At 40.3% G+C, this 16,621-nt stretch overlaps 1 protein-coding gene across 3 annotated transcripts in view; it reads right to left on the bottom strand.

Moving 5' to 3' along the window:
* Window positions 1–16,621, bottom strand: part of ostm1 (osteoclastogenesis associated transmembrane protein 1) — a 24,024-nt gene continuing 7,403 nt past the window's right edge. The window contains exons 1-6 of one of the 3 annotated variants that reach the window (XM_077511502.1): window positions 4,256–5,517; window positions 3,844–3,958; window positions 3,479–3,576; window positions 3,289–3,399; window positions 1,222–1,387; window positions 1–636 (exon numbers count right to left, since the gene is read on the bottom strand). In XM_077511502.1, the coding sequence (XP_077367628.1) occupies window positions 578–636; window positions 1,222–1,387; window positions 3,289–3,399; window positions 3,479–3,576; window positions 3,844–3,958; window positions 4,256–4,450 (744 nt within the window). In that variant the 5' untranslated portion in view covers window positions 4,451–5,517 and the 3' untranslated portion in view covers window positions 1–577. Of the gene's footprint in view, window positions 637–1,221; window positions 1,388–3,288; window positions 3,400–3,478; window positions 3,577–3,843; window positions 3,959–4,093; window positions 5,518–16,621 lie in introns of those variants that run through there. The other 2 variants (XM_077511501.1, XM_077511503.1) reach the window with 2 other exon arrangements.

Raw genomic sequence — 16,621 nt, 5'->3', positions numbered from 1 at the left:
AAGCATGGATCCAATTTTTATTTATTTATTTATTTTTAAATCAACTGAGTTAGCACAGCATGCAGTAGATCAGAGTTGAGCCCTTCAGTGATGCTTACCTCGTGCATGTGCTTGAATGTTATCGTAGTTGCTTCAAGTTTTACTCACAGAGAAGGGGGAACATTCCAGGATGTCTTGTTGGGGACCTCGGAAATATATGCAGTACCAGGATAGACATGCTTAGTAAAACTGGAGTTGTAGGATTTGTTGAGGCCCATCCAAAAAATAAAAATAATAAATGGCGACTGACACCGTTAAAAGTCAAAACATCTTAATTTAATGTTAATATATCCGGTTACAACTGCAAAAAAAAAAAAAAAAAGAAAAAAAAAGTCTAATGAAAATTAAGGACAAAGTGATGGTATATCGTTGAACCAAAGTCAAATATGTACATTGATAACTCCAGTGTGTTTGACATTAAATTAATGTGCGTCCTCGAAATACTGACGGGTGAATTCAGCCTTGTGAGTGGAAGAACCGCAGTTTACCACAAACCTCCAAAATGTGCAAAACTTGAACGCCTCAGTGGCGTCTGCCATCAGCTCTGCTTGTCCTGAATGTTCACCAGACTGGAGGCGTACGACTTTGCTCTCTTGGCTGCAATAAAAGGAGAAAAAAGAAGAGGACAATCATCATTGCTTTGTGTGTGGTTTCATTTTTATTCATATTAAAAGTAAGGGTGATGCTATTGAATATTTCGTGAATAGAGTATGTTATCGATTCCCAGCCTTAATTCGAGTAATCGGATAGAGACTCATTTGGCATTATTAAAAACAATTATGTGCATTTGAGTTGCAGGTATTATTTTTGGCCCCATCCTCACGTTCCACTGTAGTATCTGTGGCTTTGAGTGTGTATAGCTTTAAAAGGCGGGGCTTAGCCTGGTGAGTGACGTGGGTGTCATCAAATGACAATGTAGCAGGCCGCTAAAATGCTAACCCATTAGCCCACTTTTTTTCTTTTTTTTAAGCGGCAATCTACTACTGTACATCGTAATAAGTTGAATTTGCCCTTCAATGACTATTACAAAACCAAATCTTATCTTTAAAGGAAGCTCTGCAGTTATAATTTTGTCCTCAACTCCAAGTACACCAAGCCCCCTTTAGCAGCCCACAAAGAGCCCTCAAAACCCCTGTCAAAATATGTGCATGCAACAATGGGGGAATTAAGCGGGTTACTTACGGTGTATGAGCTTGCGTTTCTTTTGTTCCGAGTGAAGGAAGCTGCTCAAGTAGAAGATGATGGGCAGAAAAAGCATGAAGGCGGACACGGCGATGACAGGCACCGTCTCCTCCCGGGGGAAGGAACATTTGAAGTTTTTACTCCACAGCCTGCGGGTCATGTTCATCTGAGAACGAGGCAGAGTGCCAACATAAGCGCTGGCGACGATGACACAATATCGCTAATAAGTCCGCCCAGCTTTGCGTTACTCAGTTTGGAAATGTAACATGTGTAATCAGCAAGATCATGCAAACGACATGCACTGACACTTAAAAGTCACAACACTGGAATTAAAAGTGAAGACAGTAATGCTGCCGTCAGCTTACACTCCGCCCGAATGTGCAACAAACAGCAAAAAAGAGCTAAGACTTTGGGAAATGTTAATCGCATCCAAATCCCAAGGCTAAAAAAAAAAAAAACACCTTTGTGCAGTTTGATTGTTTGGCCTGTCACGACAGCAACTTTCTCGGGGCGTAATTAGTATAATAGCGCAGGGATGCCCATTTAAAGTAGCAGGAAGGCATAGATGCTGTGTTTTGGTGCGGCAAATAAAAACTGACATTTGTCATTTGTGAAGTGCATGGCGGCACGGTAGTCGAGCGGTTAGCACGTCCGCTTCCCAGTTCTGAGGTCTCCGGTTCGAGTCCAGGCTCGGACCTTCCTGGGTGGAGTTTGCATGTTCTCCCCGTGCCCGCGTGGGTCTTCTCCGGGTACTCCGGTCTCCTCCCACATTCCAAAGACATGCATGGCAGGTTAATTGGGCGCTCCGAATTGTCCCTAGGGTGTGCGTGTGAGTGTGGATGGTTGTTCGTCTCTGTGTGCCCTGCGATTGGTTGGCAACCAGTCCAGGGTGTCCCCTGCCTACTGCCCAGAGCCAGCTGAGATAGGCGCCAGCAGCCCCCGCGACCCTTGTGAGGAATAAGCGGTCAAGAGAATGGATGGATGGATGAAGTGCATGAATGTGTTTGCTAAACGTTAGCACAGATGTTATTTAGAATTTAAAAAAAAAAAAAAAAAAAAAAAAAAAAAACTTATTCTTATTGTTTTGCAAACACCGGTTAACTTCATTTTCCACTCCAATAACGACACTGTTCTCTACATTATATTGCACATTATTAGTGTAAAATGAGCTAAGAAGGTAATTTGCATATACTGTGGGGGGTTACCAAGAGTATCAGATGTCTATGCGGGCTATTGTGTAAGTAATTTGTAGAAATACATTTTATAACATTGGGCATCAATTTTTTTATACAAATAAAACAATAGTCAATCAACATAAAAGAACATATGATTTACTGTACTGTACTGCATATTATTAGCTACTAAAGCGGAAGTCAACCCAGAAAAAAAAAAAAATCTTGACAATATGCTCTATGCAGCCCAACTAGGCGGTATTCTGGTTAATATGGCTTTAGTGGAATATGAGTTAAGTAGCAAAATCCAGCAGTTTTTTATCAATATCAGAAGGCAGCCATTTTGCCAAATAATGTTGAGTGAAAATGACATCACACTAATAAACAGTGATGTCATCTTCAGTCGACGAGTCGCAAAATGTCCGCCCCGCGGCTGGATTTTACTCCTCAACTCATATTCCACAAATGTAATATTAATCAGAATGTCAGGTATAGACTAGTGAGGTCGCATATAACATATTGTCAAGAAATGTTTAAGCTTGACTTCCTCTTTAAGTGGATGATGAAACTGGCAATTAAATGGAGTCTATTGTGAATTATTGGACATTATTTGAGGAAATAAAGTAGAGGGGCTCTTTGGTTTATGATACAGCTCTGTTCCTATGGTGGCTAATACATTTGCAAGTCATACACAGAATATCTCTCAGAATAACAGATACTTGAGGACACTATTTGAGGAAAATGTGGCACCTGAAGTGGCTTTAATACTTAAATTATTGACCAATCCGTTATGAAACTCCGTTTGTTGTGTATTTTAATTACAGACCACCTGTCACGAAAACAAGTAAATGCAGTCATACAGTACACTTTTTCCAACATTCCCTGGCGTACGTACCCCATCCTCTATGTCAATACACATCGTGTCATTCTTCTCCATGCCACTGTATAGCTCATTGAGGCTCTTATATGCACTCTTACAATTTCTACAAAGCTCTGTGTGGTTACCCTGTGGAGACATGGCAAAAGGGGACAGAAATTCAGTTTCTGAGTGTGAATCTGTAACTGCAAAATAAACAAGTGAGTACCTGTTGGAATCTATCAAAGCAGGTGAGAGTTTGGTTGAGAGTGGAGATGAAGTACAGTGTGTCATCAGTGAGGCTCTGGAAACCATCATTTATGCAGTCTACATCAGGGGGGGGGAAGCACCAGCAATGACATGTTTTCAAAATGTATTAATGACAGCAACATCGATAGAGGAAACGAAAATGCGCAACAAGAGACAGGAGACATATTCAAAAGTTATCTGATTGGCAAACAATGAAGACTACAGAGCAGAACTGATAAAAGTCACATGCCTGGTCTCTAAAAGTCAGATGATTCATCACCATAGGAGAAGTGACTCCTACTGCATGTACAGTAGATGCCCAATTAAGTGTTTCCATGCACTTACTGTCACAAGCGGATTTGGTCCACATGTCATTCAGGTTGCTGAAGAGCAGATAAACCACCATGAGACGGTCACTGCGCAGAAGACTGTCCCTGCAGCTCTCATTGCCAGGACCCAACTAAATACATTGAGCACCAAAAAACAAGGTTTAGCGTTGTCCCCATAAATAAACCAGCTGCAAGGAAGAAAACATCACAAGACTTTCGTGACTCGTGAGACACACACGGCTCCAAAGTCAACGTTGTTGTGGTACCTGGTCTGAGGAGATGTTCGTGAAGGTGGTCACCAGGTTGCCGTAAGCGCCGAAGCAGTTTTGGCAAACTTTAACCGGCCGCGCGGACGTAACCAGGCAGTTGACATAAGCCACATAGCGCTGGCCAAAAAGGCGCAGCAGCTCGCCGCAGTAGTCGCTCACCTCCAAGTCGTCCGGGAAGGCAGACAGCAGGCTGAGAGGGGCGGGAGAGTCCTCCGCCGCCGTCGCCGGCTTGAAAACGGGCGACTCGACCGCAGCCGAAGCGTAAAGTGTGACGTTAGCTCCTTCGCATGACGCGAAAGCGCAACTATACAGCACCCACGCGGTTAAAAACAAGTTTGGGTATTTAAGAGGCATGTTTGACAGCTTAAATGCGTCCGGGTATGTTCGTCCACCTCGGACAAACCATGACTTCCGGGTTTGTGTTGAGCAGTATCATGTGACTGATGGAAATCTCGCGAGATCTCAATAAGAAAGCCACCGGCAGTATTTTACATATAACAAATACAGTGAGAATCATAATAGGAGTACTATTTTTTTTTTTTTTACATTTATTTTTAAACTATTTTGTACAATACTAGTGTACAGCAATGAGTAAAGCTGACTTTTGATTTTATTTTTTTTTAAAAGCTTAATATGATTGCCATTTGCTACGAATGTCCATATCTGTTATTTTTTGTGTAATTTCAAGGTAAAATTAAATGTTTTATCAAAATACAATCTCACACTTCGTCAATCCATGTGTGTATTAATTATCAATCTGTCATCTATCTATATATATCCATCAACTACATATATCATATCAGTCAAATGATCTATCCACTCGCCCATCATCTATCCATTCATCGAGATAGATAGATAGACAGACAGACAATCCATCTTCACTGATACACCATTGCATCAAATAATCACAGTCAGCGTAAACGCTTTGGCCTCCCACGCTGATTGTGATAATTGTCACAAAGCCCTCGAATCAAGCCGCGGCAGTCAATGGCCGCTAATGTGAAATTAGTAGCTTTTGATAAGTCTCAGGCCGCATCAATTCTGCAGTCATCGGGGCCTAATGAAAATAAGGGGGAAGAGGACGCACGCTTGCACCGTCCGCCTATTCTAATGGCCGTGTGCCAGCCGAGTGGTAAATACAGGGGTCTATCCTCCCGAAATGCTGCACACGACGGCGAGAGCAGCTCATTAACTCTTCTATGTGCCAACTAATTGCTCAGACGTGGCATCATTCCTTTATCTTTGCCAAAAGTGAGGCCTACGGAAAAACATGCAAAGTCCACTCGGAAGCACGACCATCACTCTCATTCAGATTAAAGTAGTAACTTGGATATTATGACAGATAAGGCAGTGGTCGGGTTCATCCTGATTACAACGTTATTTGCCTCTCTTCCGCTGCCGCTCTAATCAGGAGTGCACCAAGTAAAAAAAAAAAAAAAAAAAAAAAAAAAAAAGGAAAAAAATCGGCATATCATTACCGGAGATGACCGTTATTGTCAGATGCCGGCATTCATTAGCATGTGCTAGATAATGGAACCAAGAGGACAAAAATCACCAATTAGGCTGATCAAATACATGATGATGATGATGATGATGAGAGCTCTTCAGGGACTATACATAGCCAGGCTCAAACTGGTGAACTTTCTCTTGATTTTTACGCACAGTACGCCAGAAAAAGAGCCCAGCAAATTATACTAAAAATGACCAGCATTCATAATCTGACGTATTCTACGGCAAATGTAGACTGTATTCTGTTTTCTGTTGTGTGGAAAATCACTCCCGAGAATGGCCGGCTCGTGCTCATGCCCGTATAAGCCGGTCAACACCTTCTTAGGGGAATTTAGAGGGAAACCACACAAAAGTTAAGCACTGTATTACGTTTTTCTGTAAGGGACGAACTCCACAAACATAAAAAAAGGAAAATGTTACCGTACTTTGTTTATAAGACCGTCTACCAAGAAAACCTGAAAGAACATAAAATTGAGACAAAATCTATTGAAGGTGCCAAATAACCTTCTGCTTACCCACTGATTTAACCTCATTAATTCCGCCATCTCCATGGCTAGATTCTTGTTTAAACACACATTTCTTTCAATATTTTTACCATGTGAACGCTTTACCCGTGAATTCTGCCGGTCTCTGCGCAGGTTAACTTCCAGTGGCCTTCAACTTGGCTCTTTGGCGCGTTGGAGAGAAAAGTAGCTGTAAAGTTATGCAGAAGTTATTCTTCATCCCTCGGGCCGTCCCTAATCCGCCCAAAACCTCATTCTTTCATCGGAGAACTGTGCCTCCTTTCTTGCACCCCCCTCTCTATACAACATAAAGTCAGACTGCATTTAATGGTTATGTCGCGATGGGAGCGAGGCTTTCTTCTTGGCCCTTTTCTCCCCGATATCGCCCTTTTTCGTCGTGTGAGTCTCCCAACCCGCGGGGACCCCCATATTCTTCCCTCGGCGTCTGACTCGAATCGCAAACTAACCCTGATTTTCACCACTTTGCTGGGAATCGCGGGGAGTGATAATAGAGATTTCGCTTTCATTTTATACGCTTGACTTGGTTATTGTTGCTCTGCTCCTCTCCCGTGAGTCTCCTCTTTTCTAGGGATTAAGCCCTGACTTCGTCCTCACTATACTGGCTGCCGAAGTGGCCCCGGGCCCCGAGATGACAATTGACGCAGATCAAGGCAGGCCTATTCTGTTCTCTCAAAAGCTCACTCCAGTTGAAATGAAGGAGTTGGACCGGACACGAGGGATGCTCTTCACTTTGCTTCCCACAAATGCACGGCGACAGTGAACGTTGCGTATTGCATTTTGCTTAGAAAGACGTTTAAAAATGTGTTGGATATCGTTGATATCCATCTTAAGGTCCATGTACTAGTATGCGCTTTGTCCTCAAAAAAATTTTTTCCACTACTGCATGACCTTTCTTCACAGGTTAGACAACTTTTGCATTCCTCGGGGAAAAAAAAAAGGGCCATTTTATAACTCCCAGTTGAAGTTTACTGTTAAAACTGACACACAAAAACAAGACAGAATCAAACATTGTATATTTTTAAATACCACAATGCTACGTTGAACCAATCCATAGAGACCATTTCGCAATATGAAGAACATAGGGTACGGTCTTCCGAAAAATGTACCAGCGAAAATTCTTCCGAAGAACGTGATTCTCTTTGTAAATTGTAATGGCCGTGTACTTGTTAAACCCCAAATTGGAATAAGAGAAGCTAACTGTTTGCGCTACTGACAAGTTAACCCCTGCTCAACAATGAAATAACCTTTATTAGATTTGATAATTTAGTCACGGACTTTCCCAAAAGTTACATTTTTCTTTCTAAATGTGGGAATGAAATTGAAAATGTACAAAATCTTTATTGATCGATATTGATCACATGATCGCAAACTGTCTATATAGGCGGATTTACTGTACGGTCATTATTGTGATTGTAGATATGAAAACATCTGTCACCACTAGAGTTATTATAGTTTTGGAATTTTCATTTTAGTTCGTTTTTATTTTGTTTGGAGTTTTGCTTTTTTACGTTTAGTTAATTTAATTAATTAGTTAATTAATTTACTTTAACTTTACTTTGATTTTACTTTAAATCATTTAATTTCATTATTTCAAACTTAATTAACCACCTTGAAAACTAATTGAATGAATAAATTAATTACCAATTAACTAATTCATTATTAATTAATAATGAATTAGTTTAGTTTATTAAAGTGGTTCTTTTAGTTTTTATTAGTTTTATAGTTTTTAAATGTTTAATTTTAGTTTAGTTTTAATTTCAGTATTAATTTTCTTTTTTATGTGTATTACTTGTGTGCAATATGAACACCGTGGTAAAATAAAATTAAAAAAGTAATGAATTTCTTACCTAGCGTTGCATTTCGACTGAGTTAAATGAAAAAGCAGGCTAGCCAAGCCATTGGAGCCAAAAGTCAAGCACAAATTGTCATCATGTGAAGCTGCTTTTCTATTGGCTGCTGCTAGATGACGTCACTTCTGTGTGACACACTTTCAAACGTCCTTATTCCGGTTAATAATATTGGAAAAAAATATATAATTAAAATCACTTTTAAAATTATCCACAAAGGCTCATGTATTAATTACCAAAGACTAAAACGAAGGACAGTTAGTTTTAATTTTGTAAACATAAAATAAAGTTTCAGTTAGTTTTCGTTTCTTAAAAAGCATTTACTTCGTGAATTGAAGTTGTTTTTTGAATTTTAGTTTGTTATTTTGTTAGTTTTCATTAACTAGAAAAACCTTGGTCACCACTGCAACAGTGTTCACGCACTGACTGTGTCACCTCCAATCAGGCTGTTGACGGAGTGTTGTGCACTCTTCTGTGGGTCACTTGGGTCGAGCCTCTCCTAGAAGAGCCCCGGTTCTCGTACAGCGCGAAGGGGGGGGGATAATTACCAAACACGCAGCCGACCGCAGACACACAAAAGTCGCTTTGACTTCCTCACTGCTGGTCGCCCCGGACGGGACGGTCCCCGCTTGCTCTCCCCCCACTCAACCCCAGAACACCTCTCGTGGCTCCCGAGAAGCCCGGACGTCTTGTTCCATAACAAGACGCGAAGGTGACTTCTTTCAGCTCCACTGAACTGAACATAAACCACCAGCGACAACCTCCAGTGCCCAAACAGAACAGGGGAGGACGGGTGGGCCGGGATGGAGCCCGTGGGGGGGGTGACGGCCGGGGTGGGGTTGAATGATCGTTCAATAAAGTTGTTATCCACATTGGGGTGCTTTCGAGCACTTTTCTCAGCCTGTCTCATATATTTAAAAAAAACAACAACACGTGACCGGGCCACAATGTTATTTAAAAATAAGTAAACAAATAAACAGGCCTTAGGGGTCCAAAAAATTTGGTGGTTATGGCACCCACATCCCTCACAGGTGCACCGCCCCTGTCAATAACTATGACTTCTGTATAATAATGATAATGAATTATAACAGAATATTAAACATTTCTATCCACATCTTTTGTTTCAATTCAAAAATTATTTCACTCTTTAAAATAAAAGAGTAAAAACTTGTTATATGTGTCCCTGATCAACACACACAAAAAAATAACACAAAATGAATAACAGCGAGTGGTCAAGACGCAAGCAGTGTAACAATTCTATAAAATAATCTAATATGTAAACAAACACAGTGTAGCTCAATTTCTGGCTAGCAGACATCATGCATAACCAAATAATAATAATAAAAATTGAATTCAACATATGCAGATTTCTGCACCATTTAAAAGGATACTTTACTTATTTAGCCATTTTTGGCAGTCAAACATGAATATTTTGCCTATAATAAATTTGATATTTTCATTATTTATCATGTACAATTAGTACCTTTAAAAACACATTTTGCAACTTGCTTTTGACTGAAAATGACATCACAAGGGCTCAGGTAACCAATCACAGCTCACCTCTTTTCTAGGTTTGGTCATGTGATATTCACAAGCTGAGCTGTGATTGGTTACCTGAGCCCTTGTGATGTCATTTTCAGTCAACAGCAAGTGGAAAAATGTGTTTTTAAAGGTACTAATTGTACGTGAAAAATAATGAAAGTATAAAATTAATTAAAGACAAAATATACATTTTTTAATTATTGCTATAATGGTCTAAAGTGAAGTTTCCCTTTAAATAGCATATTTCCGAGCTTTTTAGATGGAGTCAAAGCCATTTTTAATGTTATTTTTAGTAATAATGAAAATCTTAATTCATTCCATAAACTGATGATGCACTTTCCTAAAAAGAAAATAAATATTAAATATGCTCCTGTTTACACAAAACAACAATTTGGCATTTTATCCTTTACGCCGTCAAATGTAACTGAAGAAATGACTGCGACACCCCCATAAATAACCCTTCCACTGGCAGTGACACGGCAATGAAAGCAAGACGCGCTGTAAACTTAATGGGCCTCGGGGGTGATTGTTTCTGGCAGGCTACAAAACACGTCGGCCCGCCCCTCAAATTAGTCCCCCAGGAGGGGATGGATGGGTTTGGGATGGGGGGGTGTCACATCCCATGGGAGGCACTGACATGACGGGATTCCTGCACATACTATCTCAAACATGCATCATGTGGGCGCCCTTCCAAACTGGCATTACGGCATATAATGCATGTATAATACATAATGCATGTACATATTAAATGATAGGGGTCCTAGGATTGACCTGTGGGGAACTCCACAGGTCATCGCCGTTTGGTGTGAGACGAAACTCACTCATAATAAGCATATCCTGTAATCAAAAGCAACAGGTGCGTGAGGTGGGCCAGGTCGCATGAGGAGTAAACATTTGTTTTGTTAGCATTAGCATTAGCCATGATTTGTCAATGAGGTGGTGGGGTTAGTTTGGAAAAATCCTCTGTGAGCTTGGGGCGGATTTCGCCCAGATGCAGGCATGTTAACTTTGAGTGGTCCGCGCTCTCTCTCCCTCCGCCACCCTCCTACTTCCCAAGCCCCCAGGTTGCCTTTGCATGACATCATCCCCTAACTATGCCCCCCACCCCCATGTGAATCTGAGCTGTCACAATCGACAGCCGGCCCACCATTAAACTGTACGCCAGCCCCATACGTTTCCCCTCTCTTCTTCAGCACCTCCTCCTCCTTCTTCTTTCTGAACCCCCAGAAAGGCATTGTTTGAGTCGGGGCCTGATCAAAAAACTGTTGCCCGCCAACCACGGGGCTTTCTGTAAATTCAATGAGGCCACCTTAAAGATTTTCCTAATTAATGGATGACATCTTTGGCTGGAGGAGAGGCGAGGCATTCTGCTGCGGCTCGCTCTTTGTTCGCCTCCTAATTAACTTTCCCAGGTCACTCAGGTCCCCGCAACCTGCGAGTGAAGAGCCCCCATTGAGGAGGCAGTTGTAAACTTACTTTTTTCTTGCCTCGGCACTTAAAAGGGGAAAGCAACTATAGGGAACAGAAAATATCCTATTTAAGTCCTTTGTGCGTGAACTGCTTGCACATGTTCCAATAAAGGAAGTCTTCCAAATAAGCTGCCGTGTTGCTCTCCCCCCCCCCCATCCTTGTCCCACCTCTTTTCTCTCCCAGGTTATGAATGATAGCTGTGGGTTGAAGGGGGCCACGGGGCCAAAGGACAGCATCTGGGCACTGGGGAATTGTCAGCATCTCCAACTTTGAGGGAATTTAAGGATGGGGAAATGGGTGAATATGAGGCCAACAAGTGGCACTCTGCCCTAAATTGGCTGTTTTTATTCAAGGACCCTGCTGCTTTCAATATGACTATTTTAATTTATTTATTTATTTATTTTTTAACTAACCCTAGCAAAATATTGTAGCGACTCACTTGAAATACGTACAATTAACCAAATTAAGTAACATCTGTATCCGTTGCTAAACCGAGCTGAAGAATTCAATTGTAATATGTATTTACACTAGTTTGCTTTGTAGGCCTCCTATTATGATTTACAAAATATTATTTTAAAATGTGGTGGCCCAAAAATAAAGAATATATAATGATGTTACATAATTACAGAGAAATGTTCCAGTTATTTTAATATAATTTATTTTTGTTTATGGTTTAGACATTTGCTCCTTGGAGGTTTTTTTGTTCATAAAAAAAAATTAATACTAATACTAATAATAATAATATCTCTAAGATGATAACGTTACATTATCACTCATTTTTTGAGAATGGAAAAGAGGTTTTAAATGCACATGGTATGATTTGGATTTGCATAACTTTGTGTAGGAAAGATTTTTTCAAAACAATAATCATGTTTCAGTTTAGAACTTGATTTATGTCACCTCCGTCAGACACAATAACAAATTTACAATTTTAATCCAAAGAGGTCTAAGAACAATCTAAAGTGAAATATTTTTTAGTCACTCTGATATGTCACAAAAAAAACAACCAAAAAAAACTGTAAACTTGTGTTGTGATTTCACATTCTGAAAAACTAATTTGTAAAATTATTTTATTTTAATTTTATTATGAGAAAAGATAGTTTCTTAAATAAATTTTACATAAAGGGGTGCAGGTCAAACAGTCCTTTGTTACATTAACTACGTAAATTGTACAAAGAATTACGTTTATTTTTCATTTTTATTTTTCAAAAACGCATACATCTGACAGTTGACTAAAAACTTAATGTCTGCATTACTTATTCAAAAAAACAAATGTGTTTTTATTGACGTAGGTGGCAATAGATGACCTATGAAGAGCTAACTACTCTTTGCCTTAAGAGTATATACTGAACATAAATCTGAAAATAAACATACAGTAAAATGCATCATAATCAGAACCCTAACCCACCATAATCCATCACATCAGCGGCTACACTGTAAATTTCTCTCGTTCTTGACTGGATTGGTGTTACATTTCCTAATAGTGTATGATTATTAGGGATGTCACGATAAGGGCAATATCGTGATATCGTGATATTAAAACTGCCACAATATCGTCGTTTTGTTCACAATATTTAAAAGGAACACATCTGTTTAAAAATCAGGTTGATTTCCATTTGTGCAGTTCTAGCACCCTCTAGTGGCTAGTTTATTAGTGCGATTTAATTTTCATTAGGGATGTTTTGGCCTTCTATGGCGAGCCTAATTTGCTTGTGAAGCGATCAATGTGTGCTTGCATTAGCAAATAGGTGCGTCAATATTGTTAGTAGAGATTGTAGGTGGTTTATATGCATTGCTGTTATGCACAAAAGCACAATATTGTGCTTTTTTTTTTTTTTTAAGTAGGAGCTCTCTTTTTTTACAATATTGTGATCTCTTTTAAATATCGCCAACGCCCCCACAATATCGTGATAATTATCATATTGTGACCTTCATATCGTATTGTATCGTGATGTTTGGATATCGTTACATCCCTAATGATTATGTCTTCATCTGGGCAATAAACAAACATCCCTTGGGCCAAGCTTGGGCTTGTCATCATACACTACTGCTAGCCATTTCCATTAACATTGTTTACTTTCATAGTACCGTCCGGATTGTTCAGACTCCACTCCACAGAAAATATAATAACGTCCACTGTAGTGTGTATCTCAGCTGGATGTGTGTCTGTTGTTTTATTGTTTCCTATGGAGAAAAACTTCGACTCCTAAAGCAGCAGTCTCACAAATAATTCATGCCGACTGGAGACCGTGACCCTTGAACCTGACTTGGCAGCAGGCAAACGTCAGGTAAAGTGGGTCAGAAAGCGAGACTGACTGCTAAGCAGAGCAGAAAAACGACTTCTGGTTTGAGTGCTGGGAGTGATTTGGGTGATTCCCAGTGACAGCCATTAATAAAATAATTATCTAAAGACAATTATGGTGTTTTCACATTATTGCTTGCATATGTTGTGTAAATGGAGAAAAAGCATTCCAAGTGCAAACAAATAATTGGAACATACACTATCATCTGTGTAAGAAAACTTTTGTGCTGAAAGGTCACTTTTGATTTTTAAAACAAACACTTATGTTATCTGGCTACATGCACTACTCCATCTTTTGGGGATAAAAGGACATAACACCGCAACACTGATGTCCTTCATTAGCCCATCGACAACATTTTGATTTGTTTATCAGCATTAAGATAAAGGGATTCGATAGTCGAAGCTAAAGCTAAGTGGGTGTTTTAAGTAAATGGGCAATTCTCTTTGTTTGACGTTTAGTTTGACAGTAAACTTGGACTGGGAGTGCCCTTACATTTCTATTCAATTTGACCTGAGACTTTCTGACTTTTTTGTATAAAATATATTGGGTCATTTTGTACTGTTACGTTTAAAGTGTATCTAAGTTATTATATATTTGCTAAAATGCTTTACATTCATATGAACTTTAAATGAAATTCTTTTTTTTTCTGATAAACTATAGCAGACAGTGTGGCTGTGTTTAAAATGAGTCACACCATCTGGGGCAGAAGCCGAGACGAGAACTTTCATTGCTAATGGATAATCACATGCTTATTTGCAACACACTTACATCCAAGCAGACAGATATGTTAATTTAAGATAATGCAGCGTTGCACTATTGCGCTTTTCCCACCCCTTAGTAGTGCAACGCTATTTTTTTGTAACCGGATAGGAAATAGTCCCCAATAAAAAGAGAGGATGCAAGAGAATTGCCAGAGCATCTTTGACAGCTTGTACCTGGCAACTAACTCTGCTCTCCTCGTTGCGAGTAAAACGAGTAAGTCTTGTCTTCTTATCCTTGTGTTGTCATTCTTATATGTTTTGGTGTGTAAACCTAACGTGTACAAAATAAGAATAAAATCAGGTTGTTTTGTACATGACAACCAAGGAAGTTAGGTCAAATTGACACAAGTAGCTGGACGGCCCCTTTATGATCCAAATTGAGTTATTTTTAACACAAATCTTTTCAGAGTGAATGGTTTGATGCTTCCTTTTTTGTAGAATTGTTTTCTATTTGGCTACCTGCTACTGTATTTAAGTAAAATTCACTCCCGCCATACAGCATGCTCTTATATCACAAAATGTTGCTTGTAAATCAAGGGGAAACAAATCATCAGAATGATTGAACGGCTCATATTTTAAAAAATGAATAAATAACTTAGGTCGCAAATACTTATCTCAAGGCACCACTGTACTGTACACTGTAAATTCAGTTGGGTTAAAAAAAATTAATAAAAAATATGGGTCGAAAAGTAACCAAGCACGCTTGGGTCAATTTGACCCAACTTTTGGGGTTATTTATTTACCCCCAAAAATTTAATAATACACAAAATAACCCATTTGGGGGTTGTTTGTACAAAACAACCAATCAACTCAAAAAGTTGGGTCAAATTGACCCAAGTGTCGTTGGTCTTTATTTGACCCATAATTGGGTTATTTTTTGAACCAACTAGTTTTGCAGTGAATGAAAACAACGGACTGTCGATCTTGTGAGATGAGCAAATGACTGCACCTGTTCCTGAGTCAAAGCTGGTGTCTTGGCTCTCACGTGTTTGTCTTTGCAGTGTCAACACGCTAAGCCCCTCTACTCAGCTGTCATAATTTGTTAATGAGTCTTTTCACAGAGAAAAGGGTAGACGGGTTGGGGGGGAAAAAAAAAAGAGAAAAGACGGCTCTTCACTACCTACTGAAAGCAGAAGTCCATCCCGAGAGGGGAACCCAAGGGCGACATCAGACCGATTTCAGAGCAGCCAGTGATGGCATCTCTGTATATTTTAATATTAATGACCCCCGGGCCCCTCTAAGCCTCCAACAGGTGGCCCCTGCCGCACTTGAGTGAGCGGGCGGGCGGGCGGCTCTCGCCACGCCGCCGGCCTGGAAGGGCCTCGTATGAAGAAGCGGAGGAAAGAGCGGACGGAGAGTCAAGCCATGTTTTTGAGTCACTTTCCCCAGCTGAAACGCGGGTCGATACTCGCCCCCCTCGCGCCACCACCAGCACCCCTTGAGAAAGAGATTGACTTTTGTTTGGAGTTTGTGAGAAGTGGGAATCAGAAGCGGGACAATGGGACTCCCCACGGTGAGAGGCTGAGAGGAGCCATCTCAAATCAGTCAGCCAGGGGACTGACTAATCCGTCCATTGTCCCTCCCCAGCCACCGGCCGCACATCAACACATTCGCCCCCCATTGTCCCCCCCACCCTCGTGCAGCGGGATTTGCTCTCCCCAACAGCCAGTTTTGTCCAAGGCAGTTCGAGCGGAAGTTTCTCACTGACAATTTGCCCCAAATAGATTTGTCAGAGCGTCCAAACTGCGTCGCGCCGGCCCGTCCTTTTTCCTAGGTTTGGGTTCCGGCATCTCCGACTCTCGCTCGCTCGTCTATGGGGAGCATTTTGCACTTGATTTGAGATTTGCCTTATGTACATAACTGCACTGTATGTTGCACAGCGGGGGACATCTGGGCTTGTATGAGGAAAGTTTCTTGGAAATAATGCAATAAAAAAGGCCCTGGCAAGATGTTTGTGGGCTTGACTTTTTAGTGTGGCCGAGTAAAGAACACATCTACCTCACAATTCTGAGCTTTCAGGTTCAAATCTCTGCGCCAGCCTTCCCCTACACCAACTCTAAAAACAGCACTCTTACAACTACTGCATGAGTCAAAAAATAATAATTTGTAAAAATTACCTAATTTGGGTCAAAAAGGGGCACGTTATTTAGTTATTTATTTAAACTGAACAGTTAGGTCAAATGAATAACCTAAACTGTTCAAACAGGGACCAAGCCAACTTTTTTAGTTATTCATTTGACTCAACTCACCTGTTTTTAAGTGTGTGGAGATTAGTTGGATAAAATAATAATAATAATAATAATAATAATATAATAATAATAATAATAACCCAGTATAGGCCACGAGGGACCCACACAACTTTTTAAGTAATTCATTTAAGGCAAAAAAGTGGGTCAAATGAATAACCCAAAAAGTTGGGTGCGTCCCTTTTTAAACAGTATTAGATTAACATCTTAGGTTATTCATTTGACCCAACTGGGTTAGACAGATAACTTAAAAGGCTGGGTCAGTCCCTGCTTGAACCATATTGGGATAGTTTTCACCCAACTCTTTTTAGAGTGTGTGGAGA

This window comes from Festucalex cinctus, chromosome 21 (assembly GCF_051991245.1).
Source record: "Festucalex cinctus isolate MCC-2025b chromosome 21, RoL_Fcin_1.0, whole genome shotgun sequence".
In the NCBI taxonomy this organism is placed as follows: domain Eukaryota; kingdom Metazoa; phylum Chordata; class Actinopteri; order Syngnathiformes; family Syngnathidae; genus Festucalex; species Festucalex cinctus.
The sequence above is the reverse complement of the archived record's forward strand: the minus strand, read 5'-3'. Positions and strand labels throughout refer to the sequence as shown.